The sequence below is a fragment of the Motacilla alba genome, chromosome 3 (assembly GCF_015832195.1).
Source record: "Motacilla alba alba isolate MOTALB_02 chromosome 3, Motacilla_alba_V1.0_pri, whole genome shotgun sequence".
Lineage (NCBI taxonomy): Eukaryota > Metazoa > Chordata > Aves > Passeriformes > Motacillidae > Motacilla > Motacilla alba.
The window spans coordinates 7,451,979-7,478,392 of NC_052018.1; the positions used below are offsets into that span (position 1 = coordinate 7,451,979).

The 26,414-nt window shown below is 43.7% G+C and overlaps 1 protein-coding gene and 1 non-coding gene across 4 annotated transcripts in view; both read right to left on the minus strand.

Annotated features, from left to right (window-relative positions):
- Positions 1–26,414, minus strand: part of EVA1A (eva-1 homolog A, regulator of programmed cell death) — a 207,192-nt gene that overhangs the window by 68,298 nt on the left and 112,480 nt on the right. The window contains exon 1 of one of the 3 annotated variants that reach the window (XM_038131847.1): positions 1,946–2,297. The exons of the other annotated variants lie outside the window; for them this stretch is intronic. Coding sequence (XP_037987775.1) covers positions 1,946–2,273 — 328 coding nt within the window. The 5' untranslated portion in view covers positions 2,274–2,297. Of the gene's footprint in view, positions 1–1,945; positions 2,298–26,414 lie in introns of those variants that run through there. 3 annotated transcript variants of the gene reach the window in all.
- On the minus strand, positions 16,020–16,091 carry TRNAC-GCA. Its single transcript has one exon. It is a non-coding gene; the product is annotated as a tRNA-Cys (tRNA).

Genomic DNA, 26,414 nt, shown 5'->3' on the forward strand with positions numbered 1-26,414 from the left:
CTGTCACCCCATTTCCTTTCACATCCAGCATGCAGAGCACAGATCCAGGTAAATGCTGTTTCTTAGGCTCCTAGGAGGTGCTGAGAGTAACTCCTGCTACACTTTCTCTCCTGCCTCTGTTACATGAGCTCATTACTCAATTTTGGCTATGTATGTCTCTGCTAGTAAACTAACCCCTGCCAGAGCCCATTCTTCAGCCCTGAAGCCAATTGGCACAGCCTGATGCCTACATATTGTTAAACTCCCTTACACTCTGAAACAAGGTGACTACATCCAAACTGCCTTTGGAGTGTCCTGGCCCTTCCTGAACTCCAGCAACACCCAGAAGTTGTCTCAGATCAAGCCCTGTGTGGTAGCACAGACCCTCAAGACCAGCTCACTAGTACATGTATGAGCCTGCTGTGAGAATACTGTAAGTGAATACTTTTTGTTAAATCCTCCAGTAGCACAACATTCAGAAAGAGTCTGGGAGACCAGAAGACCCAAAAAAGGATTTTCTACTCAACTCAATTTAAAATAAAAAAAAATAAGTGCCTTTCATGGAAGAGGTGTGAAAGAAACTTTGAGCTTTTACCTAGAAACTGGCTCCAGGCAAAGCTGTCAGTAAATGTCTCCTGGGTCCCCTATTGCTTATGGCAGCAAGACAAGGGGTGCCAAGGCTGGACAGGGAGCTTGACCTTTCCCCAGCCATGGGAGGAGATGTGCCTTGGCTGGGGGCAGGGGAGAGGGACTGAAGTGCTCAGGGTGAGCCCAAAGCCCCTTCCCTACATACCCATCTTGTACCTTTTTCCACCACTTTCCCATTAGGAAGGGGGGACAGGGAGAACTCTCCTGCCAAACCAGCACAAAACGAGAGGGAGCTGAGGCACCAACATGAATCAAGCAGTGACTGGGAGGTAAACACACCGTACACAACACCTGGGGATCATTTCTCCTGGGGCCAACTCCAAGGCTTTTATTGTCCCACTTACAATTAGCTGGTAAATATTGTACATATAATTGACCTTTCTAAATGCTGCTGGGTAGCTGGAGGTGTCGGGAGCTAATCCCGGGGTTGTGCAGCACCGACTCTGTCTGCCGGTGTGCAATGCTCTGCAAGCGCTTTTCTCCCTCGCTTACTGACACATTGAGATTTACTGCCCTGTGTCAGTGAGTTCAAGAAAGCCTTTTAACTCTGGAAGCTCCGGGAACCGGCTCCAGCACATGCTTCGGGATTTATCCGTCACTTTGTTACGCCTTGTTTGTCCAAGAAACAGTCAAGACTGAACGAGTCAGGAATGACAGAAATAGTACATGAAGTCACAGTTGCTCCACTTTAAAGCACAAGCATTTGTGTCGTTTTCCTACCAAATATACATGTGTTCGGCTGGCAAATAAGGCAATGGCAGAGGAAAGGCAACACAGGCGGGATTTCACAGATGCCAGCTGAGTTGTGCCCGCTCCTCCAAGCGAAGGTAACACAGATTTCCACATGTATCAGCTCTTTCTGCTCAGAAAAGCAATCCCCGGGACCGGACACCCTCACAAACCCCGTAAACGCTGCCGCAAGCCAGCCCTGGGAAAAACCTGTGGGCACGAAACCGAACCTGAAAGACAAGCACGTAAGAGAAGAGGCTGAGCAGCCCCTGCGCTTTGCCTCACCTCCGCTCGCTGCCTGCCCGGCTTCTGTACATCCCCGCGCCGCTCTCCCCCTCTGCTAAGCAGCCCTTTTTCCGTCACTCACATCAAGCCACCAGCACAACAGCACCAACGCCAGCCCTCGCAGCTGACCTGTCCTACGGAGTGAGACTCTCACGGGGCTCCTGTCCCCTCCCCGTCGCCCCGCAGCCCCTCGCCCACCCGAACACCCAGCGCCGGCATCCCCGGCCGCCCCGCTCCCCACCGCCTGCACGGGCAGCAGGAGCGGGCGGCGAAGTTTGCGGGAGAAGGATGGGTTTGCTCTCACCGCCTCGGGTTCCCAGCAGCCTGGGACGCTCAGCGAGCTGCGTGCAGAGAAGAAAGTTGTTCCAGCGTTCGGCTTCTTGGCGCTCCCGGCAGCGGGCTGGGACTGAGCCCGTGGGGACAGCAGGAGCAGGAATGCGGCTTGACAGGCGGGAGCGTGAGGTGTGCCCAGCGCTGTCACATCCTCCCCAAAAGCCGCCGGCCGGGAGGGAGGGCGGACGCCCTGCGCGCCTGCGGGAGGGCTGGAGCGCGGAGCGAGTGCCGGGGAGGGCAGCAACAGGAAATGACACAGAAACTTCACCAGGCTCCAATCCAAACTTGGCCCCTGACATGAAAGAGAGGGGAGGCAACTGGGGGGCGGGTGGGGGGGGGAAGAGAAATTTTTCCCCCTCATTAACCAGCGTAAAAATCTGCTGACTGGGGGAAAAAAAATCACTGTGACAAGTTTTATTAAAGCAAGAAACGAAGGGGGTAGGGGGCGGGATTCCCATCAGAGTTTATTTACTTGAGCAGGAGTGGTGCGATGATGTTAGACACTGAGAGCAAAATGCCATTTTCAGCGGTTTCCTGGCTGTTCTAAGCTCTCGGATGCTCCAGCGTGTGCCGGAGGGCAGCAGGCAGGTCCCCCCTGCATCCTGAGCGGCAGCTGCTGCCCCGGGAGCCCCGGCGCGTCTGCCCGGGGCTGCAGCGCTGCCCGCAGCTCCCGGCGCAGGGGGCACGGGCCGGGGCTCCTGCGGGGCCGTGCCCAGCCCGGAGAGGAGCGCACGGCCCCGCACGCCTCGGGGACAGGACAAGTGGCAGCCCAGCAACCCGCGAGACGTGCCAGTGGCACGACTCATAGAGGCAGAAAATCACACTGAGTGTGCAGTCAAACCTGTGCTTGGATGGATGTGAGAAACTGCCTTTACTGAACAAAGCTGGATGGATGATTCAGAGTCATATAATCATAAAATCATTAAGGTCGAAAAAGACCTAAATGTCGCCAAGTCCAACTAACAGCAACATGCTCACCACTAAACCATATCCCCAACTATCACATCTACACATTTTTGGAACACTTCTGAGGATGGTGACTCCACCATGTCCCTGACTAACCTGTTCCAGTGCCTGACCAGCCTTCCAGTGAATAAATTTTTCCTAACATCCAATCAAATGGATTTTCTAACAGCATTATTCCTAATCTATTTGGATCATTTTCCCAATATCCATTCTAACTTTCCAGCAAGGCAAACACTCTGAACACATCTTTACATGCTGGGTGCAAGGGCACAGCAGCTGTTGAACTTGGTTGCAGTTTTTAAAGCATCTTTTAAACTTAAAATGTGTCTTTCTCAGGCAGCACAGACCTAGCCCGACTTTGGGCTCTCTGCAATCCCACCTGCCCTTGCAGTAGGCAGTGCCATAAACTCTTTGACAGGAGCCCATGGGACTTTCTAAGGGTCCTCATCTTCCTGATTTGGTTCCCACACCACTGCTGAAAGGTGGATGAGATGCCCACACAATCAGGTCACTGTAGATTGAACATTCCAAAATGTTGTTTGGAAGAAGCTGTATCACTCCTCATCCTACTAAAAGATGTCCAACCAGATATAGTAAACCACAGGGACAGCTGGAACCCAGGTCTAAGCTCAGATTTAACTCTTTTCTGGAAAGCAAATATAAACATAGCCATTCTGACTACAAATATGAAAGTTGTGAGAGATTTTTTTCCTAAAAATTAACCTTTCTCATGCTAAAGATGGCTTCACTGAGACTTCTCCCTTTACCAATCAGTTTTATAGGAATATAATATTTCCACTAAAACAAGAATTTAAAAATATTCCTATTTAATAGGAATATTTTAAGGCCAGGTGAGATCATTCATTTGATAATTTCCATCACCTGGCCTGATCACTTGCATAGCTGAAGCCACAGAATGGAGTCCCAAATCAACACCTGAATCATTACAAATTATGGCAAATCATGCAAGGACAACCCCCCCCCCCCCCCCCCCCCCCCCCCCCACCCCTTCCCCCCGAATCAGAGGCTTTCAGGGAAGGACAATCCACCCCAGAGTAGTTATTTCAGAGGCTATCACCCCGTCATGAAGAAGGGCTGCCTTTCTAATCTGTATTTTTCCGGCCTCCCTCTCCACCCTCAACCCTGGCCATCACCCAGCAGATCCAGGAAGCTGCAGATCAGGCATGGACAGAGAAAGCTGCAGCCCACCAAGGTACAGCCCATCCTCAGTTTACCCCCAGAACAGCAGGAATATTTCAAGCCTAGGCATAGCTGGGGACCCTCCAATATTTTGGTTGAAAGCAGCCAAGCCATGCAGCTCTGAGTGGAAACTGGAGCCTGCTGCTCTCTATCCATGCAAGCTCAGCTTTACAAAACCACAGACAAGTCATCTCATAACCTTGTCCTGAATAAATAAAAATAGCTGAGCTTTTTTAGTCTCTCACAGTAAGGCAGATTTATGGACAAACCACAAACCGTGCCTGTCACTCTTTCAAGATCCATTTCCATTGCATTAAAGTTCTTTTTCAAATGTGCCTACCAGTCCTGGATGTGGTATTGCCTCACCTATACTGTAAATTTTTAACAGACTTGGACTCCTATCCAGTTGCTCCATCAGATGCATCCCTCTCTTTGCTGTGCCTTTGTGAATGCAGTAGCGACCTAACAAGCTGAATTAGGGATTTATTGTTATAGTATCATTTTACTCCAAACTTCAACCTTAAACACAAAACACTTTCAGATTTGGCATTTATACAGTGTTCAACATATGCTTTGATCCAAACAAGGGCTTTGACCTGCCTAACCTTTGGTGTATTTCTTTCGCCCCTGCGAATGACTTGAGCACAATCGTACGGTATCGGTTGTCACTTCCCTAATGAGAGGTTATTTTCAATTAATCAAAGAAATATAAACAGAGCCTTGTATCAAGTTTAAATAAGCTCAGAATAGTTCTGCCCTTAAAACAGATGTCTAAAGCTGTGTCTCCTTTCAGATCAGAGCTAGTGCACTGTCAAGAAAAGATCTTGCAGATCTGTTTGCTCAACCAGCTCAAAAAACCAAGTATGAGCTCCAAATCCTGACACAATCCAGTGTGGCCATTGAAGTCAGTGAATTGGGCAGCCCATGATGCAGATTAGGGTAACCAGGCCAAAATCAGATTTGTGAGGTCTTTACAGATTAGAGAGAACAGCAGAAGGGAATTAGATAGCACCACATTATTTCAAAGTAAGGCTAGCCCTGCATCAAGCCCAGCACACCATAGCTGCTTCCCCATGGTTCTGATTGTGAAGAGGTCAAATAATAAAATGACAAGAGGAAGAGATTAACTAAACAGGGTCAGGGCTGGTCTTTGGTCCCAGGGCCATCAGGCACAGCTTCATTCACAGTGGGGGCTAAATGCCCTTAACCTCTAAAAAAGAACAGCCCCATGCAGACTTCCTGATGGGGACAATCTCTGGGCCATGCTACTGGCCCAGCTATGCTAGAGAGTTGGCACCCCACCCTGGGGTAGACATGGACCATGAAAACATTTAACACCATAAAAGTTCTCCAGTGGCAGGGCCCTGGTGCTGTTTAATTAACTTAACCAATAAACTAAATATAGCTTATTTCAGAATGATAAGTTACCTGAAAGACCCACAAGACTATTCTTCATCCTGAAGCCTTGGGTAAATACAGGCTTGCCCTGTGAGTCTCAGACTTTTCCACACAGCTTTAACATCCTTATTTCTTGTACTTCAGACATTATTCTTTGTTTGTAAGCTCTCCAAGGTAAGGAACACATCTATTCCTAGAGCTTGGTCCTTGCTTGTCATTCAAAAAACCAGTGTTTTAATCCATGGGGTGGGATGTATCTGCACTGTGCTTAGCCAGCTCAAGGGTAGATCTGAGCTAAGTATCTGTAGTGACCCTCTCTAGTTAATAGAGACTGACCCTTGTGGAGGATAATTTGTTTTATTCAAACACAGTTTAACCCAAGTGAGATGAATGCCCTCTGGAGCTGACCCTCCTGCTCCAGGGATTATTAGCCTAGCTAATTATTGCAATCTCTGCACCAAATTTTCTGTGTCTACCAAGGGGGTCAAAAATAAAATATGTGTTTACATGTCAGAGCAAAACACAGATTATTTCATTTCTATAAAATAAATATTATAATAGTATTGTCACAACTTTTGACGTTAGAAACAAGTCATCTTGTGCAGCCTCTAGGTGAGGTAAATTCTGATTAAGCCATTACGTTTTCATGCAGTTAGCACTGGTGCCCAAGATGCTGCGTGGCACTAAAGTGCATCTTCTCAGCAGGGATCCACTCTGGATTACAGGGTGTCAAAGGAGGGGGAAAGCCACCATGGATTTTATTAACTGACTGTCCCGAGAGTAATAAATGACTTTTCAAAGGGAATTCATCTGAAAGAGCTTCCTGTACTTGTTTTTGTTGTTCATATACATATATATCATTAAATATCTCTGCACTAGGTGCCATTTTCTCTTGCTAAAAATACTCACTATAATCAGTCAGCTTTTCTGAAAGTGTGTTCTGATACATTGAGCTCATTCACAAATAGCACCTGCAGCAGCACCCAGTAGAGGTAGGGGAACACATTTGAAAGTATTCACTTGGCAACTTGTTTCCTTGAAAATGAACATCACTTTTCTATTTCTACCTAGAAATAAGAGTGGAGAAGGGAAATGGCTTGTTGCAAATGGACAGGGTTTGCCTGTTTATTAGTGAGGATGTGCAGCATGCAACTACTGAGATTCTAGGGCGAAACTCATGCATTTGGCTGCTCTATAAAGGGAATTTATAAGGGTTATCTTTTACTTGTTTGTCTTTGTTCTTCTTGCTTTTATTTCCTTTTTATTTTTTCAGTCCAAAAGGCATCACGGTCTCTGGTGGAAACCAGTGGGACCTGTGGCTGAAGGACCTGCACAACCCTGGATAAGGATAGAGGAGAGGAACAAATCTTTTTTTATCCTTTTGGCAGATATATAACTAAAACCACAACATGAATCATGTGCCAAAATACTGGGTTTATTAACTAACTCTCACCTGGGAAACTATTTCTGTTTGAAAGAGTACCTTAAACTGCTTACAGCAGCAGGATTAAGGTGTGGTGAATTCAAACAGAAGGAATAGTCTTATATAACTTTTTTTTTTTCCTTCAGTACCTTTAATTTCATTCTAGATTGTCTGAATCCCACAAGAAAAATCATAATGCCTCAGAAATGTATTCTTTTCTGGCTTTTGCAGTTTTCATATGTCAACATTAGACCATCTGCTATTTTATTAAAAATATTTGAATAATTTCAATGCATATCTGCTCCTCCCCATGCTATTTTTTGGCCTTTATGAAGCCATCTACATAAACTTCAGGGGTAAATGACCCTTAAAAACTAATGAAGATCTGTAACATTTATGTAACATAACATCCTATGTATTTTACAAAAGGAAAAAAGCTGGTTTCTTCTTCTCCCCTCTCCCTGCTCCCCCCCTACCCCCAAACAGATAGGAATTGTTTCTCTCAAGTCTGTCTCTCTCCAGAAAAAAATCTGACCTACAAATGGCTTTCTTATAACTCAGCAGACTAGTTTAGTCCTCATATGGATTTATCATTAACCACATAAGCACATGTTGTCCATTTTGCTCAACCTAATGAATGTGCTATAAATAAAATAACTCTAAAAGCAGGTTTCACCATTCTTATCCAAGCTGTTGCTGCAAGTCCTTGTAACTCCCAAACCCACTCACATTAGAAACATTAATCACTTGATTATAATTCAAAGCATCAGCTCTCTACAGCTGAAACTCCCTAGCACTTGACTTTGGCTAGACCTCTAACCTCAACTTATCACTTTCAGGCGTACTCCACATTTTCCTCTCCAATCTGTCACTGATGTAGGAAAGACGTGGGAAGGTGCTTTCAGAAGGTATTTTTAACCTAGGAGTGTCTCATTAAAAAGAGAGCTTAGTATAGAAACTCTGAAACAAAACCTTTCCCACTTCACTAAGCACAGCAACCTGAAAGTACCAGAGGGGTATTTCACCACAACTCATGTCATTTTAAACCAAAGCAACATAAAGAAAAAGGAAGGTCTTTTGGAAAAGATGCTGTTGAGTGTAATTCCTACCTACCCCACAAATATTTTATATGATCATAGGATTATCTGTAGAGCTTTGTATTTTCCATCTAGAATGAAGGAGGCTGAATCAAGCTATCTATTATTCTGACTTGCCTGCTCATTTATTAAGAGTGTATTAGTACAGTTTGGGTTGTTTCTACTTATTTCAGCTGACAGCATGGAGATCATATTCCATCTTGACCAAAGGTTTTAAAAGGCAAGAAAAACAAAAGATTAATCTTAGGATATTATTTTAAAGCCTCATGTGCTTTGGTCTGGAAATAGAAAGACAAAGATAAAACTCCCAGAAGGACAGCCACAGCTAATGAGAGCCTGAGAGGAAATGATCACAAATTCTTAGTTCTTCTGATGGATGTCCTTCTAGCCTTATTAATCAAAACTTCATGATGCCGATAAATCACCAAAGTATGATAACAGATGAAGGTGAGTTTGGATGTAAAATGATCCATGGTGAAGGATTACCTTCAATAAAGAAGAAAAAGGAGGGGGAGCCACATACAGTTTTATAAACTTCATCCTCAGCTTGTGAGGACTTGTAGATAATAAATATCATTCCTTTTTCCACATTATCTAGGAGATTAAGAATGTTCCTTGATGTATAACTGCTGGGAAGCCTCTGTAGCACCTTCTTCAGTTACCAGGAGGTTTGTATTACATCAATTGCTTTAATTTTCCATCAATTATGATTTCATTTACAAAGAGGAACTCTAAAGTACCTTTCTTCCTTTAACCTATTTTTGAGGAAGTTGGCTCCAGAGGCTGGAAAGGAGAATGCATGCAGAACGTTGAGGAGTTTGATCTTGCAAGGTTTGTTAGATCCTGCTTTGAGATTCCTGCAAGTTTTCTGGTATGACCTTATCCTGCTTGAATGATCCTATGTCACAGAGGTGTCAGCAAGGTCTCCACGCCTCCAGTCACTCTAGATACAGAGTTGTTGGTTTCTATACTCAGCAAAAACCACAAAAATCAATCCACATGTGTCACAGTTTGTGGTTTTCAAGGAAAGCATTTCCCAGAGCACTTAAGAAATAAATAAATGCATTTGAGACGCTATTACTGATGAATCAGCTCCACTCCCTCAGCTTTCTACCAGTGGTTTTTATGCTGTAGAATATAGCCCTGGCCATCTGAAGCAAACCAAAGTGATACTTATGTCCTGCAAATTCTAAATAAAAGGTTATTAAAATGAGGTAGCTTGCCAATAAGGCAAAATTTGCCTCAAGCCATGAGAGCCAAAGGTATAACAGACACCTAAGAAAGAAAGGACAGAAGCGCACTGAATGCCTTTGAGGATGCTCCCAAGTGAAATACAAATTTGGATGCTGCCCTGTAGCTTTTATTTGGTTTGTGTCACAACACGGAGAGATCTCCAAGCTGATGCTTTACCAAGCTTTGCTAAGTCATGCAGTGGGACAGCACTTGGTAGGGAGATGCACCAGCTTGGTCCAGATGAAGTGAAATTATGCCAGGGACATTGTCTGGTGAACTGATGGACCCCATCCAGAGGCACATCAGCTTGGAGGTTCCATGGGTGTCAGTCTTACTCCGTGTGGAGCCAGCCCAAACATCTCCATACCATACTGTATTCTGTATTCCCTAGAAATATAAACAGGGATGTAGGGAATATAAACAGGGATATAGTCGAGTTTCATGGCACTTCTCAGAGCTTCCCTGGCTGGGATGACGGCTGAGGTGGCTCTGACACCATCTGCCCAAACACTCCCAATTCCAGGTTGCAGCAGCTCACAGGGAGATCAAAAAACTGGGCAGCCAAAGGGAGAGCCTTTGAAGTGATTAGATGTCCCTGAAGAAAATAAGGCAAATTTGTCCCTGTAATGCCTGCTTTGTACTCCCTGGAATTGTGAGGACAGCATTTCTGTTATCTCTCTTCTTGCCAACATTTCTGCATGTTGCTGTTTAATGGGAAGTACTGAAAATACACATGAATGGACACTAAATTACAGAATATCCCTTCAGGCTTTCTAAGCCATCATAAGCATGAACAGGAGACAAGTACATGTGAGCATAAATTCTAAGCTGAGATGTGTCATTTTACCCATATAGAAAGTGGAGTGGAGAAGAGAGAAAATTAAGAACAAAAGACAATGAGGAAAGAAAAGAGAGCGGGGCAGGCCCTAAATATAAAATTTAGCACCTGGGAAAAACCAAGCAGAATACCTGGTGGTGCCCAGTGTTGCTGTCTGAGGTCTGCTGTGTATGGATGCACAAGTCTGAGGCATGGAAATGAGTCTGAATTTCTGTCCCAGGGAGCACACTCCATTGGTGCAGTATAAACTCCTCTCAGGGGGGTATGCTGGACTTACAGATTTGATTCTTGCCACATGATTCTTGCCAGATGTCTGATCATAGACAGCTGATTACCAGCAGATCATTTTAAAATAGACTTCAGCTGAAACACATCACTTCCACCCTCAGAGCACTTAATTCTTAAAATTCAAAGAAGTGAGTGCTTGAAATCAGCAAAGGACTATCCTTAAATTACAGTTTCATGCTGAAAAGCCTCTTGAAATATGGAGGCAGCTCAAAGAAATCAAGGGGTATCCAGGCCCTCTTTCCACTGCTCTTGAGTGAAGCATGGTATGGATTTCTAGACCTGGATTTACGCCTGGAAGCACATCTGGAAGGTGTCTATTCCCTGCATATATTAGATTTGTGCTACGTTAAAGAAATCATGGCTTCCACAAACATAATTGATGAAGAAAAATCCTGGCCTGAAACTAAATATTGTTGTTTATTATGTCACATTGAAACGGACTCCTGCAGAGATGATGACACCAAAGCCACGAAACGTCAGCTGCAGAGCCTTGGACTGCTGCAGCAATGCTCCTGTGAAGGAAACTGTTTGAAACTCCACCATCCTGAGCTGAGGTGTCAAATCTTCCCAACCCACATGGTGACACCTATCAAACAGGAGTCACCTCACTGCAATATTCACCTTATCTGCTGGAGAGGAGGAATTGCAGCACAATAAAACGAGGAGACTTTGGCAAAAAAGAACAAGACGAAAGAACAAACACAGCCCTTCTCAGCAAGCTCACCTGATGCAGGAGTTGGAGATAAAACACTCCTGGCTTCCAGTGCCAGTGATACGCCTAGAAAGAGACCTTCTCCTTCCTGGCATCACATTTGTTAAGTTAAATAACTCAAAAAACCTTTAAAATTGGATGTGGAGCTACCTCTGGGTCACAGGAACAGCCCTGTCTCCAGCAGCAGCACTGCTGCTAGGGAGCATTACATAAACGAGTTCATGTCAGGTCACAATCAGAAGACAGGAGAGGCAGAAACACTCCAGCAGGCATTATTTTTCCACAGCACAGCCAAAAGCAGGCAAATATTTAAGAACAGTAAAATGCCACTGTGTTTGCAGACACCATTTATTAATAGCAGGATGGATTTTCAGTCAGTTTGTACCACAGATACCAACGTCATCTTTGCTGCACTAAGTTGATGAAAGTGACATAAATTTTCAATGAGCAATTATTTAAATCAAGGTGCAAAACTCACTGAGGAACCTACAAAATTCTCCATATTCTTGGTACCAAAGATCTGTTCCCAAATCCAAATCCATCCAGTAAATAATTAGCCATGAGTGTGTCCTGTGTGCACTAGAAGAAAACAGGAGATCAAGGATCCTGTTCTTGAAAATTGAAAAGGTAGGAACAGACAGAGGAGTGATTAAATCCTTCCTCTCTCTTGCATTGCACTGCTGATGCTTTCTCATTTTTAATAGAGGTTATAGAAAGTGCAGACTGTGACCCAAGGGGCTCAGCAAGGAAAGTGTTTACTCCCTACAGGGCAAGAACAGGAGTTGCCATACCAGGACAGATCCTGAGTCTCAAACTGGAAATGATCATAGACCTGGATGTGAAAAGGAAAACTGTACTGTGGTCCCAAAAAGGGTTTCAAAAATAGGAAACTTTGGGAATTGCTGATCTAAAGGTGTTTAGTTGGATGCCTGTAATGATGTCATGTTAAGTTTTAATTGTTTTCAATATCTCAGAGTTGCATTTCTACCTTCATGAAGGTGATGAATTTGAGGGAGGGGCTTACCATGTAAGCAAGCTGACAGAAATGGGAAAAAAAAAAAAAGAAAACAAGAAAAACCCCACCAGGACAAATAAAATAAAACACATCTGACCTCCCTGAAGCCCATAAGTTTTGCCCCAGTTTGTTATCAGTGTGTATCAAAACTGGCCATTGCAAAGAAGCACAGTCATATTCTGTGAGAAATAACACAAATCTCTCCATTTATAATGCAGCTCTTCTTGGGTTTTAGCCATTAATCAGTGGCCCATCTGCATACCCAGAACTCAGCTTTGCCAATATGTTCTAGACTCTGAGCTAAGATTCCTGAATCAAATATTCCCCCTTCCTAATTCATGCCGCAGTAACACTTCAACCTGAAATCCCCAGTGCCTCAGAGAAGGAAGGTTTCTTTCCAACAGGCAGTAGCTGAGCTGACAGGGAATGCTGATGCTAAGCTCCCATCCTCTGCTATTTTTGAATAATGTCTGTCATGCCAGGCTGGAGAGATGGATGTATCCATGGGACAGGTGTGGGCACAGAGATATTTGATACAAGAAACTCATCTGGCTGAGAGCATCATGGCACAGGAAATCTCTACTCCACTGTCTATTCCAGCTTCCTGAAGAACTCTGGAATTCTGTGCCTGTATCTTTGTGGTCTGCACTTAGGACATCTCCTAGACATAGTCAAGGACCAGAAGAAGACAGTGGTTAGAAGCTATGATCCTCTGGATCAATGGGAAAAGAAAAAAAGGTATTATCAAAATGGTGGAATGAATTCCTTTAGGAACTGCAGACTACTTCAAATCCCATTCCCTTTCACTAAAGGTACATGATTCAATTCTCTTGCATCTGTTATGTGAAATAAAAGTGCAGCTACTGCTGTAAAAAAAAAACCAAAAAAAATGTTTCTGTAAATATATTACCAACCCAAGAAGGGTCAAGAATCTCCACCCTTTACTGGAAGCAGAGGAAAACATAATGACAATGAATGAGGAAAAGGCAAAGGTACTTGCAAGGAGGTTATAGCAAGCTGGGATGAGTCTCTTCTCACAGGTAACAAGTGATAGGACAGGAGGAAGTGGCTTCAAGTTGCACCAGTGGAGGTTTAGATTTAATATTAGGAAAATTGTCTTCACTGAAAGGGTTGTCAAGCACTGGAAGAGGCTGCCCAGGGCAGCAGTGGAGTCTCCATCCCTGGAGATATTTAGAAGATGTGATGAGGCTTTGAGAGACATGGTTTAGTGGTGGGCTTGGCAGTGCTGGGTTAATGGCTGGACTTAATGATCTGAAAGGTCTTTTCCAACCTTAATGATGCTGTGATTCTAAAATATGTTAAGAGGATACTCATTTCACAAAAGTCAAACTGCCTTAAAATCCTAAGAAAATAATATGCTGCACTTCAAACACTCTTCCCCAGAGGAGAGGTTATAAAAACAATAGTTGAAAGATGTATGATCATTTTGACTAATGCACTACCAGAAGATGTTCCCCTGCTCATCTGATGGGTGCAGGAAAAGAATGGAAAATAACATAGCTGGGTTCAGACCAGGTCAGGTGATCTTTCCAAGGATTGCTCCTGTTTCTTTTCTCAAGAAGCATATACCCAAGAGATTCTGTATGCAAACAGCTACTCAGAAGGGAGTATGATACAATAATAAAAACCAACAGACACATTTAGAATAGTATTAAAAATTAAAATCCCTCAGTGAAATCCAGTAGCTGCTTGTTATGTATGTGTCCAACTCGCTGCAACACAATGCTTCCCTGAAACTTGAGGAAGATTTTAGGAGGTAAATAAGTGGATGCTCTCCATACACCACACACATTAAAAAGAGGTAATTAGACCTGTCATCCTGGGCTTGTCTGCAGTACATCAATCACGGGCAAAATCACAAAACATCCATGACAGGGCTCAACAAATAAATAATTAATATACATTAACAACATGTAATGGAAGTCTTATTAATTAATCCAGTCTTGCATTTTGATGAGCCTACAAACGAGCTTGATAAAAGTAATAGTGTTGAGGCAATGTGTTGAGGTTTCTGAAGAGCACCAAGTCTGAATTTTTGAGTAATATACTTGGCTGGTTTAAAATAAACATAGTACATTGTAGATTAATTGGAGACCAGCTGATAGCTTTCTGAATTAAATCGTAAATGGCAAATGTTCACTCAGCAAGTGAACTTTCAGCCCCCTATAGACGTTATCTTACCAGCTGCTATTTAGTGTTTTTACTGCTGACACAGAAGAAAAGGTTAGACTATTATTTAGTACATTTGTGGAATTTTGGGAAGCAGCATGGAATACAGAGGACAATAAAGCAAAACAATCCAGAGAGGAATTCAGTAAGCTGCACACAAGCCAACAGTATGAATTTCAGTAAAGTCTTGAATGTAAGATTAAACAGTGGAGAACTTGCTTCTCAGGCATGAGAAAGGAGGCAGAAGCAAACTGGAAAAAGCCTAGAAAGTGACAGAATCTAAGTGGTGTAACATAGATATCTTCAGCAGCATAATGCATGTACTAGAGATGTAATACCAAGTAGAAGAAGTGAAGAAATTATATAACAACTCAACCTGGCATTGGTGCAACTGCTGCTGGTATTCAGAGCCTATTCTAAAGGCTGCAAGTACTGAGGAACTAAAAATAATTGAGAGAAAAGACACAAGAATTAATAAAGAATTGGGAAACCTCACTATGGAGAAAGACATGAGAAGATTTACCTCTTTAATTTTACAAAGAAAAGGCTGAGAATTTTCTTAATCACAGACATAAGTATTCAAAGAGAGGACTGGAATTAGCTAATGAAGTTTCTTCAACCTTAAAAGATCTTGTAGTGGCCAGTAGGTAGAAGTTAAATCTAGACATTCAGAACAGATATAAATCTGGTTTCTTTGACAATTTCACAAGGGCTGTGGGATACTTACAGTCACTGTGAATCTTCAAACCAACTTTTTTTAATTTTCACTCCAGTTCAAACAGCAATTAATTTAGGGAGGTCTTATGGCCTCTTGGCCTCAGTCCTTTATCAGTTAAGTGACAGGGTTTCAAATGCTTCTGGGGGAGGTTATTTTACAACCTCATAAATGTCATCTTTGGGAAAAGTTTCATGGGATTCTGCATTTGTCTTTAATACACTACTAAAGGACCACATTGAGTAACTGATTCTCTTGTTTTCTCACCAAAGCACAATTAAAATAATGATCTTTGAGAAGATAATAACACATTTTCTAATACTTGTAAAGAACAATCAGAGAATGAATCAAGCAATTAATTCTTAGTCCTTAGTCATCCCTCCCACTCAAGACCCAAACCAATGTTCACTTAAGCACAGGAATATGTGAGGAATGTTTCCTTCAGCCAAGCACTGGATAAAAAGAGGGAAATTTGGCATTTGTGACCCTAAGATTGTGGTATCTGTACCCAAACCAGAAGACTATACAGAGAAAATGGAGATTCTTGCAGGGGCTGAAATAAATGTGCTCCTGTGGTTAACACTCACTCCTTCTCTCCATCTTTACTTGCTTTTTGGCTGTGGCTTGTCCCTTTGGTTGCTCGTGCTTTAATTTCCTTCATAATCTCAATCCTGCTACTCAGTATCTAAAAACCGTTTGAATTTCCTTAAAACCACAAAAAACCATAAAATCATAAGAATTATTGGGGTTGCAAGGGACTCTAAAGATCCTCTCATTCCAATCCCCTGCCATGGACAGGGACATCTTTCACTAGACAAGGTTAGTCCAAGCCCCGTCCAGCATGGATGAACACTTGAACACTTCCAGAGATGGGGCATCCACAGCTTCTCTGGAAAAACTGTTCCAGTTCCTCAATACCCTCACAATAAATAATTGTTTTCCTAGTATCTGACCTAAAAAGCAGGACCTCAGGGGGCACCTGGAGTTGAACCAGGGACCTCTTGATCTGCAGTCAAATGCTCTACCACTGAGCTATACCCCCTTCCTGAGTGACTGTGCTCTGTGAATAAAACCCATTAGGACATTCCCTGCCCCAGGGAGTTCATAACATGAATATGAGCCAGCCTTGCAGAACTGGTCCAGCACAGCAACCTCATTGCATTTCTTCCTGAGCCTTGTAGAAGACACACATAGGGGTGTAGGACTTCTGGAGTAGCTCATTAATGTCTTATGAACAAATAAAAACTGAACCTTACAGATAGTGCTGGACACTGCCAGCCAATGAATTGCAAAATTATTGGAAAATTGCTCTGCATTCCCTTTAACTCCTTCCCTGCACTTCTTTTTAGATATGGAACAGAGTTACCTGTCCAGCTCCTTCACCCAGATGTGCACAGCAAGGCCAGCTGCATTGCCCATCCCTTTTCTCAGCCAGCACCATGCCCTTCTCTCCTCAGCAGGGTTGCTGAACCCCAACAATCAGAGGTAACAGTGGCCTGGTAACTCCAGGGACTGAATCCCCATCTCAAAGCAAGGGTGATAATTCCCAAAGGACAGTCCTGAAGTTCAGCTTTCACTGAGTAATTCCAGGCCTCTGGAAAGAGACTGGAGAACAATAAATTCAGTAAGGACACAGAGATCCTACAGGTGCCTATTGCATCACCAGCCCTCTGTCTGAAATAGTTATTTGTATCAAGATTCTTGTTGGAATCACAATACGTGTTTAAACACCAGGACTGTGAAACAGCATGTCCATGGGGTCAGCTAGGAGGCTCTGGTTTGGAGAATCCAATACAGGCAAAATCTGACAATCATTAAATAAATAAATGGAGAGGCTGAACCCTGATGGAAACTAAGATAATTTGTTTGCTCGAAATGGTGAACCACATGGACTGAGATTTCTGTAGAAAGCACCTACAGACAGGTACATTCACTGGGACTTTGGGTAAGGTCCCCAGACTGAACTTTTTTGGCACCATTTGCTGTGATTTTGATTCATCCAAAGTTTGCCACATAAGAAGTTATTAGTATGAGTGCTTTGGAAAGGATGATCTCTCCCAGGATGAGCACCATCCCACAATGAGCTACCATAGCCAACCCTCCTTCCAAACCATTAATAGGGATCTTAAACAGAAACAGTCTAACATTGTTCCCTTCTGTTCCCCTGAGGTATCTTCCACCAAGTCTTGGCATTTATTCATCACTATGTGTTTCTGGTGCCTCCAGCCTGTTTTCAGTCTGCTTTATAGTCCTCATCTCCAATCAATTTAAATTAAATTTTCAGCTCAGTCTTCGTGAAACAATACATTAATTGCCTCAGTACATGAACAGACATCTTATTTACGCTGATTAAATGACCATATTCTTTTCATCTACTTGGCCTGCAGTTCGACCAAGCTAAGTGATTAAGTTTTGTCTGGATTTCTTTCCTACAAATCTATGTATGTCATCCATGTTCCTTTTCAATGGTGAAGTCAACATGTATAGAGGAGCAGCATACTTCCTACATGCCACTAAAGGAATCAAACTAATAACTAAAGTGTGCTCTGAGACACACAGAAAATTCAATAAACTCTTCTTCACCAGGGATGAGGTTTGCTTTAACTGCTTACAGATTTACTTTGTTTAGTCTTTTCTCCAGTATTCCATGACAACAAAAGTCACCCCTTCCTTTTTCCATCATTCACATTCCATTTTGGCAACTCTCTTGAGGGTTAGCTAATATACATATGACTCCATGTGAATGCATGGCACAGCAAATTCTTCTTCCTTCCTTATTTAGACTCCTTCACTAGACATGGAAGCCAAATTTATTGGATAGTTACTAACTCTTTTAATGACTGCTGCTCATTTGTAAAGATCAATACAACATATTTTCCTCTGTCCTCTGGTTCTCATTTGATTTTTCTGGTTTTCAGAGACAACTTTGTGAGCCAGCTCCTTGACTAATTGCATGACAAACACAGCAGGCAGATTTGGTTTCCCAAGTTTCTTTTCTAAGACTTTCCTGTTTCCTATATCCCTAAAAATTCGCCCCATTCCTGATGTAGTCAGTTAATGTTAGTGTCAGGAGATAGCACAGAGATTCAGTAAATCCAGCAGTACTGACTTCAACTTCTCATTCTGTGGGGCCTCCTAATGCTGTTAGACAGTTTGAGGTCTAAAATGGGATGAAAGGAGACAAGGCGAGGTAAATATGTCACTTCCACTAACGGCGCTCCATGGATGTTCCCCAACTTGGTGAAAGTCAGCTAACCCACAACAAGTGCAGTAAGGTATATTGGCATGTGAAAAAGTTTCTATCTGTAGTGCCCACAGACACCCTTTGCACAGATCAGAACTCCTTTTCCACCATGGATACAGGGTCACCCTGGTACAAGAACAAGTTTCTGGATCAGCTTCATGTCTGAACTCTTTATTTCTTTGTGTCATTCCACTAAACATAAATACAAACTTCCATCACCAGCCATGAAATAGCTGTTTCAACAGAGTTCTGGAAGTTTGAAGACATACACACCCAAAAAAACAACCAAACATCTGAGCAGCAAAATGATGTAAATTGGAGAAAATGAAGTGTCCTCTTCACGGGCCCTGCCCTTTCAAAGCACAAACATTTCCAAAAACAAATGCAGAGAGAAGCTTGCTCCAGCTGCCGTGTGAATCAGACTGGCATAAGTGACTGGCATAAGTAACTGGCCAGGGCAGTTCTGGGACAGAAAAGTGGGGAGAAAACAAAGGCCAAATACTGCCTTGGTTCAGAAGATGTGAAACTTTCAAGTAACTGAAAGACCAGACTATTGAACATCCCTGGCTCCCTACTATATCCCACCAGTTCCAGCATTCTGCTGCACACACAGGCCAGTGAAGCACAAGCAGCAGCCTGCATCAAAGTCAGAACTGTGTCTATAATACTTCCATCTGAGGTGTCTAATACTTCCACCTCATCACTTGGGTTCTGAAGAGAGACGTGAACAAAGCTGAAGACACAGTGAAGATCTTCAAAATGGCCAGTTCTTTAGGGAGCTTCAGGCCTGGGCTGTGTGTCCTAAGGAAGGATCTCAGGGAGACACAGTTGTGGAGTACAGCAGCAATTGTTTGATGAGATGAGAAAAGCAAGACAAAAAAGATCAAAATGGACTAAATAAGTCTCTTGGTATCAGCATCTGTGACTCGCTTGCTATCAGCAGTGTGACGTTGCATTACTTTCCCCTGTTGTCTTGCTAAGACCTATTGAAATGAGAAGCAGCACATCTCAAACAATTTGTTGAAATCACTTCAAGTCTCTGAGTGATGTTAATGATTAGTGACCGAGGGTGGAGTGCAGTGAGGTGAATGGCAGATGAATGGCAGATAACAGTATCCACCTTCATGGAGAACTTTTATCTGAGCACTTCCATGGATTCTGAATATATCTCATCACATCCTACTCTTTACCTTACTTACCTTCATCACTCTTCTGCAACGTATCCTCATATTTTATTTTTTTAATGCAGAGTTGAAGAAATGAGGGTGTAATTGACCTGTCTAAAGTCACCCAGGCCTGTCCAGGCTTCCAGGACTGGTTCAGACAGAGACCTCACTTGCACTTTTGGAATTGCAGACAAATCTTATGGGTGGTTGGTCCTTAAGGATGTGCTCAGAGCTCTGCTGCTCCCTCCCCTCATGACACCAGTACTGCAAAACCTGTCATGAGCTGGCAGAACAGTTAAGGGCATAAGTACCAGCGTCTGACTTTGTGAAGGTGCTTCAGGTCCCTGTGCTCTAGGAGCTGCCAAATTTAAAGAGACTCAAGAAGATTTTTGCAGAAGTATTCACAGAGACAGTCTGTCTCCACATGTCTATCAATAATGCTCAAGTGTCAACACTTCCAGGCTTGGATCTGAAGATGCCCTCACCTGCTATAGGTTTGCTAATGGCCATTATCTGGTTCATAAATGGGGAAAGTCTGGCACAAAACAATAAAAGAATTCTTCTGCAGTAACTCAGATCAGACCTGGAATATTAAAAAAAAAAAAAAAAGAAAAATTGAAATCCTGGCTCAAGTATCCCATATTATCTACAGAGTGATTGAACTGCTCCTCTCAGAGCTTTCTCTTTCATTCCTTTTCCATCACTCCCACTTCTCTCCCATTGCCAACCACGTCTCTCATTGCCATTATCCTTCCTGTAGTCTTTTCCACCATTCTTACCCCAGCAACAATCCCTTCCTCCCAGTTCTGCTTCTTTGCTGTGGGTCTTTCCAAATGCCATTGCATCAGGCCATCTCCCTGGGACCAGAGTCACCTCTGTGGAGGGGAAAGTGCAGCTGTTGGTGGCTGGAAAGCAGCCAGAGGGCCCCCACTCCTCCAGCTTTGCTACAGGAGGATGCTGAGTGATGGTGTCAGCAAAGAGCAGTAAGAGGCCTTGGCTGCCTGTTCAATACCTGAAAGCAGCCCCTACTCACTGGAAAATGGATCTGAAGGAGGAAGGTTGCTCCCCCTGGCCTCAACCAAATGAAATATCATCCAGCGTGAAGGAGATGTTGACAGAAGGGTCTGTGTCATCACAGATGAGAGACTTTTGGCTGGTAGAGATGTGCCTCCACCAGTCACCTCCACTCCAGCAAGAGGCAGGACACTATCAGAGGCTCCTGCTTGCCCACAGCCAGAGGTGAATGCACAGTGTTCCACTCTGCTCATAAAATGGGCTGTCAGGGAGGGCAGCGGGAGGGCTGTCAGGGAGGGCAGAGGGACGGCACAGGAGGGACAGACAGCTCCCCTGTGTTATGTGTAAGGAGTGAGGGTTAGAAGTGGCTTTAATTAGAGCCTTTGATTTGAGAACACAGGGATTTGAAAGCATACAGGTTTCATGTTAAGTTCTTTTTGAACTCAGGAGAAAAGGTTGGACTTGCTATTTGTGAGCATCTCATTGATCTGTTCCTTGGGTCTATCAATCCATAGTGTCCTGCTCCAGTGCATCTCTCCCAGGATATACTTCATTAGTTCAACCCAGCTCCACACAATTTGCTCTCAGAACACACAATGGCCAAATAAAGGGACTAGTATGGCATGCAGCCACAGAAAAGGGTTTTGAGCAGAGCACAGGTACTCTCCAGGCCTGCCTTCCCAAGCAGCGTGTCTCCAAGTGATGAAATGCAATGCTATCAAATATCATGACAGAAAGAGCAAATATATAAAACATGAGGGTGCCTCTTAAAAATAAATGTTGCTCCATGATCTTTTTCCCAGGAGAAGGAAGTTTCCAGAGTGCTGGCTCTCTGCGTGTGGTATCACATATTGCATGGCCTGTTCCCTATAAGCTCTCAACATATGCTACGAATCTGCCTCTGCACTACAAGTATTCTAAATCAGATGCTTATGCCTTCTTCTGATCTTTTGCAGTCACACGTACATACATTGGATTTTGCCACAGGCTATCCATCATTCCTCCCTTTCCAGCATCTGAAACGCATGACTTGCAATTTGGTTTTATGTGTGTTTTACTGCAGTTTCCATATAATCACACAGGAAACTTTAATTCTCACCTTATGAGCCCAAGTCTGCAGTTCTAATCCTTGTCTCTCAGAAGTGTCATGATTGAATGTCTGATTTCCGACACTCTGTATTTCCCACAAATGAAGGAAAAATCAAATTCAATTGCAATCAAAGCCTTGCTTCTCACAATCGGTTGTTTACTCACATCATTTTTCACCTTCTATCCCAAAGTAAGATCTAAAGCCCTTGGGGATCACCACCCTCTGCCTCTGAGTTTGCTCATTTCAGTTGTGGGCTAAGCACAGTGGTGCTGCATGAGGTGGGCATTTTCCATCACCACAGGACAGACAGCTCTGTTAAGGCATCCCTCACCCTCTAATGACCCAGATTTCCTGCAGGCATCAAGGGGAAGCTGCCTCATCCGCTGTAGACCTGTCATGTCTCAAGACTGTGACTTGCCCCTCTTTCCTCCCTCTCCTTCCTTTCTACTCATTCACCAGGAATTCACCATGCCCATCCCCTTCCCCATCCCAGGCTGGAAGTGGCAGGCACAGCTGGTTGGCATCATCCACCTTCCTGCTGCCTCTTTTAAAGGCCATAAAGAGGAAAATGGGCTGTAGGTCACCCCAGCCCCCAGCTTACCCCAACCCCTTACCAGCTGTACAAACCCTCCTGCCTCAAGGGCTGACATCATTTGGCACAGCACTCACCAGAACAGTGCTGTCTGTACAAATGCATGTACAATACCTCACCAAGGGATCCTGATCCCAGAAGGGCTCACCCACCACCCTCTGACATCATGCTGTATGTGCCTCATCCCCTGCAATGACACATTTCTGGTTACAGTCAGGGAATGTCACTCTTCCAGGAGGGCATATCCCAGGCAGAGGGAGATTTCTAGCACAAATATGTCCTTGTTGGTTGGGTGAAAGAAGATGGAGGACTTTTTAGCTCTCTGGAAAGGGGCTAAGTGGGAAGGGTTGACAGAGAAGTGGTCTGGTAAGATGCCTGCTCTGTGCATGAAGCAGATGGCACAGATGCATCAGAGAAGCCCTATAAACAACCAGTTAAGCTTCAGTCACAAGCCCTTCCATCTGCTTCAAATATAGGCTCTACCACCTTTCAGCTGGGGTTGGAAAACATCAGGTCTGCTCTGCCTGCAGGGCTTTGTGAGTTTGTATGTTCTGAACTCCTGCCAGGAGTAACTTTGGTGCTGGAGGGATCAATGTTGGGCCCTGTGCAATGCATCCATAATGCAGTGACTTATGCATGGAGGAGGGAAGCTGGGGAAATTCCCTCCCACTGTAAAGTATTTCTTGGCTCTTTGCATTAGTTGTCAGCCCTTGGGAGTATATTTTCCTCTATTCCCACTTTTCTGTGGTCTGCATTATCATTTGCTAAATATTAGCATGTGCTATTTATCATGAGGTCCACAACCCCTGTCCACTCCAGGGAGTTTGCAACTAAGTCACAGCAATAAATTTTCTGATATTCTATGGGCTTTACAGTGCTAAGAGGCACACAGCTGAAATCATTATCTCAGAGCCTTCATCCCCTAATCTCACAGTGAAACACTCATCACCAAAGGCAGGGAGGATGCACACGAACACAGGTTGTTTATACTCACAGCAGATTCAGACTCAGGCTCCAAGTCTGCTTACTAATAATGATGATTACTGCAGCTCTTCTGGTTTTATAACATGTTTGAAAGGCTCAGGGAAACCACATTATCTGGAACTCTCTTTCAACAGCATGTTTGGTTCACAGGATCTGCTGGTCCAGCAAAGGAAAGGGTGTGTTTGTGGACTGGGAATCTGTTATAATAATACCACGGCGACCAAAATGAGCACCATGGTCTACAATTACTGCTATGTTCATTGCAGAACAGAGTCACCCAAGACCTGACTCAAAACCTGTTGACTCCACTGAAAGTATTTTGTAGCAGGTCCTAGGAGCCACTTGGACAAGACATCATCTCTTACTGACTTTTTCTGCCCACTGTGTTTAGGGAGTTTGGACTTTTTCCCTACAATAGCTGTTATCTAAGAAGGGATTCAAACTTTGACTAGAAAGTTTACTTCAATATCTCCATATTTCTGATCTCAAAGCCCCTTTCAGAGTCATTCTTGGTTAATGACTAGAAATGTTCCAGCTTCTCTTGGCAATAGGATCTGATGCCAAGAACCTTCAAAGAAAACTAGAGTTCAGATTGAACTGGTAATATTTAATAAAGATTTGGAGGGGTAATTAAAGAAATAAATTAAATGCTACTAGAAGGTACGTGTCCAAAAGAAACACTGATCTGAGGAGTCTGTATTTTTCAAAGTTATCAAATTAGCCCAGTTTGGTTTCCACTGCCAATCTAAATAATGATGGATGTTGTCCAATGTCTTTTCCTTCCAAGTCAGCTGAGAAATCATGGACAAGGTCATTCATGTGAGAGAAGAGGCATTCTCCTGCTCTGAATGTCCCATAGAGAGGTGTGTGGAATAGCTGCTCCTTTCTCAAAGAGGGAGAGCAGCAAAAGGAGAAGAGGAAACTTGAGCAGCCAAGTCGCCGTGTCCTGTGGACAGAAGGAACAACTGGCATTAGCTGGTTTTGCCTTGCCAGCCTTATGGCAAAAAAAATGAGAGAAAGAACTGGACAAAAATATTTGAGAACAGCCTAAGAACAAAAACTGGGCAGCATCCCCTGCAGTGGCACGGCACAGCCCTCACCTTTGTTCTTCTCTTGCTCTCTCACTGTGATGGAAGCCAAGTTCAGGGTTCACTGGCCATTCCCTGGCCAATGCCAGACTCACTCTCCACCTCACAGGGCCCAGACAGTCTCAATATTTCGTTTTTTTTTTTTTTTTTTTTTTTTTTTTTTTTTTTTTGCAGCCCCATAGCCCTTTCTGACAGTAAAGCTGTGTTGATCTGTAGCAGGGATGTTTTGTACCATGCCAGGCTCATGAATGCCATAGCCTGTTATCCCAGAAAGACTGAAGAATAAACAAAGAGGGACAGGAAGAATAAAGATGAATAAAACTCCTGGATCTGAACTTCAAATCCAGGATAGATATAGATATAGATATATAGATATACAGATATTAATAAATTAAAGGGCTCAAGCACCAGCTTGGACTTGTACACAGATTGTAATTTATAAAATTTCCAGAGATATTTTGGTTTGTTCTCTGCCCTGGAATGGCTCAGAGAACAGCACAGCCAGGGACTTTTCACTGCAATTTGGGTATAGAAATTTCCTCTGTTCAGATGTAAGCCATGCCTTGCCACTTGCCCTTAGGGCCAGGGAACATTTTTATTGTACAATTGTAGCCCATGGGGACTCTCTCCAAAACACAGTTAAATTTCCAATCTGTCTGCCCAGTATAAGGGATGCCTGGCAGGTCATAGCTGCCCCCTTGATGTATTCAGACTCATTCCCTGCCCCCTCTGCTGCTTGGGAGACACCAAGTGCACAGGAGATGCTGGGAGCTGCAAGTTGAGGGACTCACCCTGGCACAGGGATGGCACAGTAGGCACCAAACCAACACCAGTAATTCCCAGGACACCTCCATGGGGCAGGAACAGTGGAGTGGCCAAGCATGGCATGCTGCAAGACTGGCTGATGGTGCTGATGGCTTTGGAGCCAGCTAGAAAAGGCTCCAATTAGGCTGTGTTGCTTTTGCCAAGATCAGGGCTGGGTAGTTCCTGGTATAGCCTCACAAATTACTGGACCTAGCTGGAAGCTGCATGCACTAAATGCTCTACTTAGAATGGAGAGTTTCCCTGTGTTTCTGGAGGTGTTCACTTCACTGCAGGGGCCTGGTCCCTTCTTCAGGTGACACAGGTTGTCCAAGCAAGCAGCTACTTGCAGGCTTGGCTGGCAGCATGTCCTTCAAACCAGGCAGAACCTCCCCTGCAGAGCTGGGCACACAGGATGGCTGGGCAGCCAGGAAGCAGGAGGGTTTGGAGCTGCTCATGGACCTGCTGGTGTCATCCCAGCTGCTTCCATGAGGACAAACACCACACAGAGCTGGTGAAACTGAATCTGCAGGAGCATTCTGCCTGATTCAGTGCATAAACATCACCAGGAGATTTGACTATGGGACAAACTGTTATTCTTGTACTGGTTCAAGGCATTTCTGGTTGAGAATTGTCATGGTTTCAGTGTTACAAACACTAGCCCTAACAGCAAACTCCTGCTTCTGAGCTGGGTAAGCTTCGACTGAAACAAAAGATTGGGAAAGGTTTTCTTTTTTCATGAACTAGGAAAATGAAATGCACTTCAGAAGGTCATGGATTCCTTTGATGTCCCAAAAGAGAAAAGAGAATCTTTGCTTTTCTGTGCTGTAACAAGGACATCATTGCCATGTCCATTTTTGGGATTCGATGTTTTCAAAGATGGGTAAAAACAAGAAATAAATAGCAACGCGCCTCTCTCCTGCATTCTCGTGTTCTCCACAGGACAGCTGCCAGAGCAAGGAAACTATATTAAGACCACTGCATCCCTCAAAGATAAACTCTTCCCAAGGTTTCATCTTTGCACAGTGACAAGAATCTGGGAAGGCAACATGTAACTGTCCACATGGGCATTCCATGTGTGAGAACCCATTATTGTCAGCACTGATCCAAGAATAATCCAGCTGGTCCAATACCCATGATCCAGTTAAATATGACTGTTGAGTGCTTTTGAACAGCCCTAGGCTGAAACATCAAAGACAGACTGTGCAAATATTAGGCAGGATCTATAAATAAACCAAATTGTCTAAAATATCACTTAATGTGTATATATGGGCTACTGAGCTCTATGTATCTAGTCAGTACAAAAACAAATTTCCTTGGCTGCAACAAGAGCTGTGGAACCTCTAGACAGTTACGTTCAGAATCAGAATCAAAACCTGAATCCCA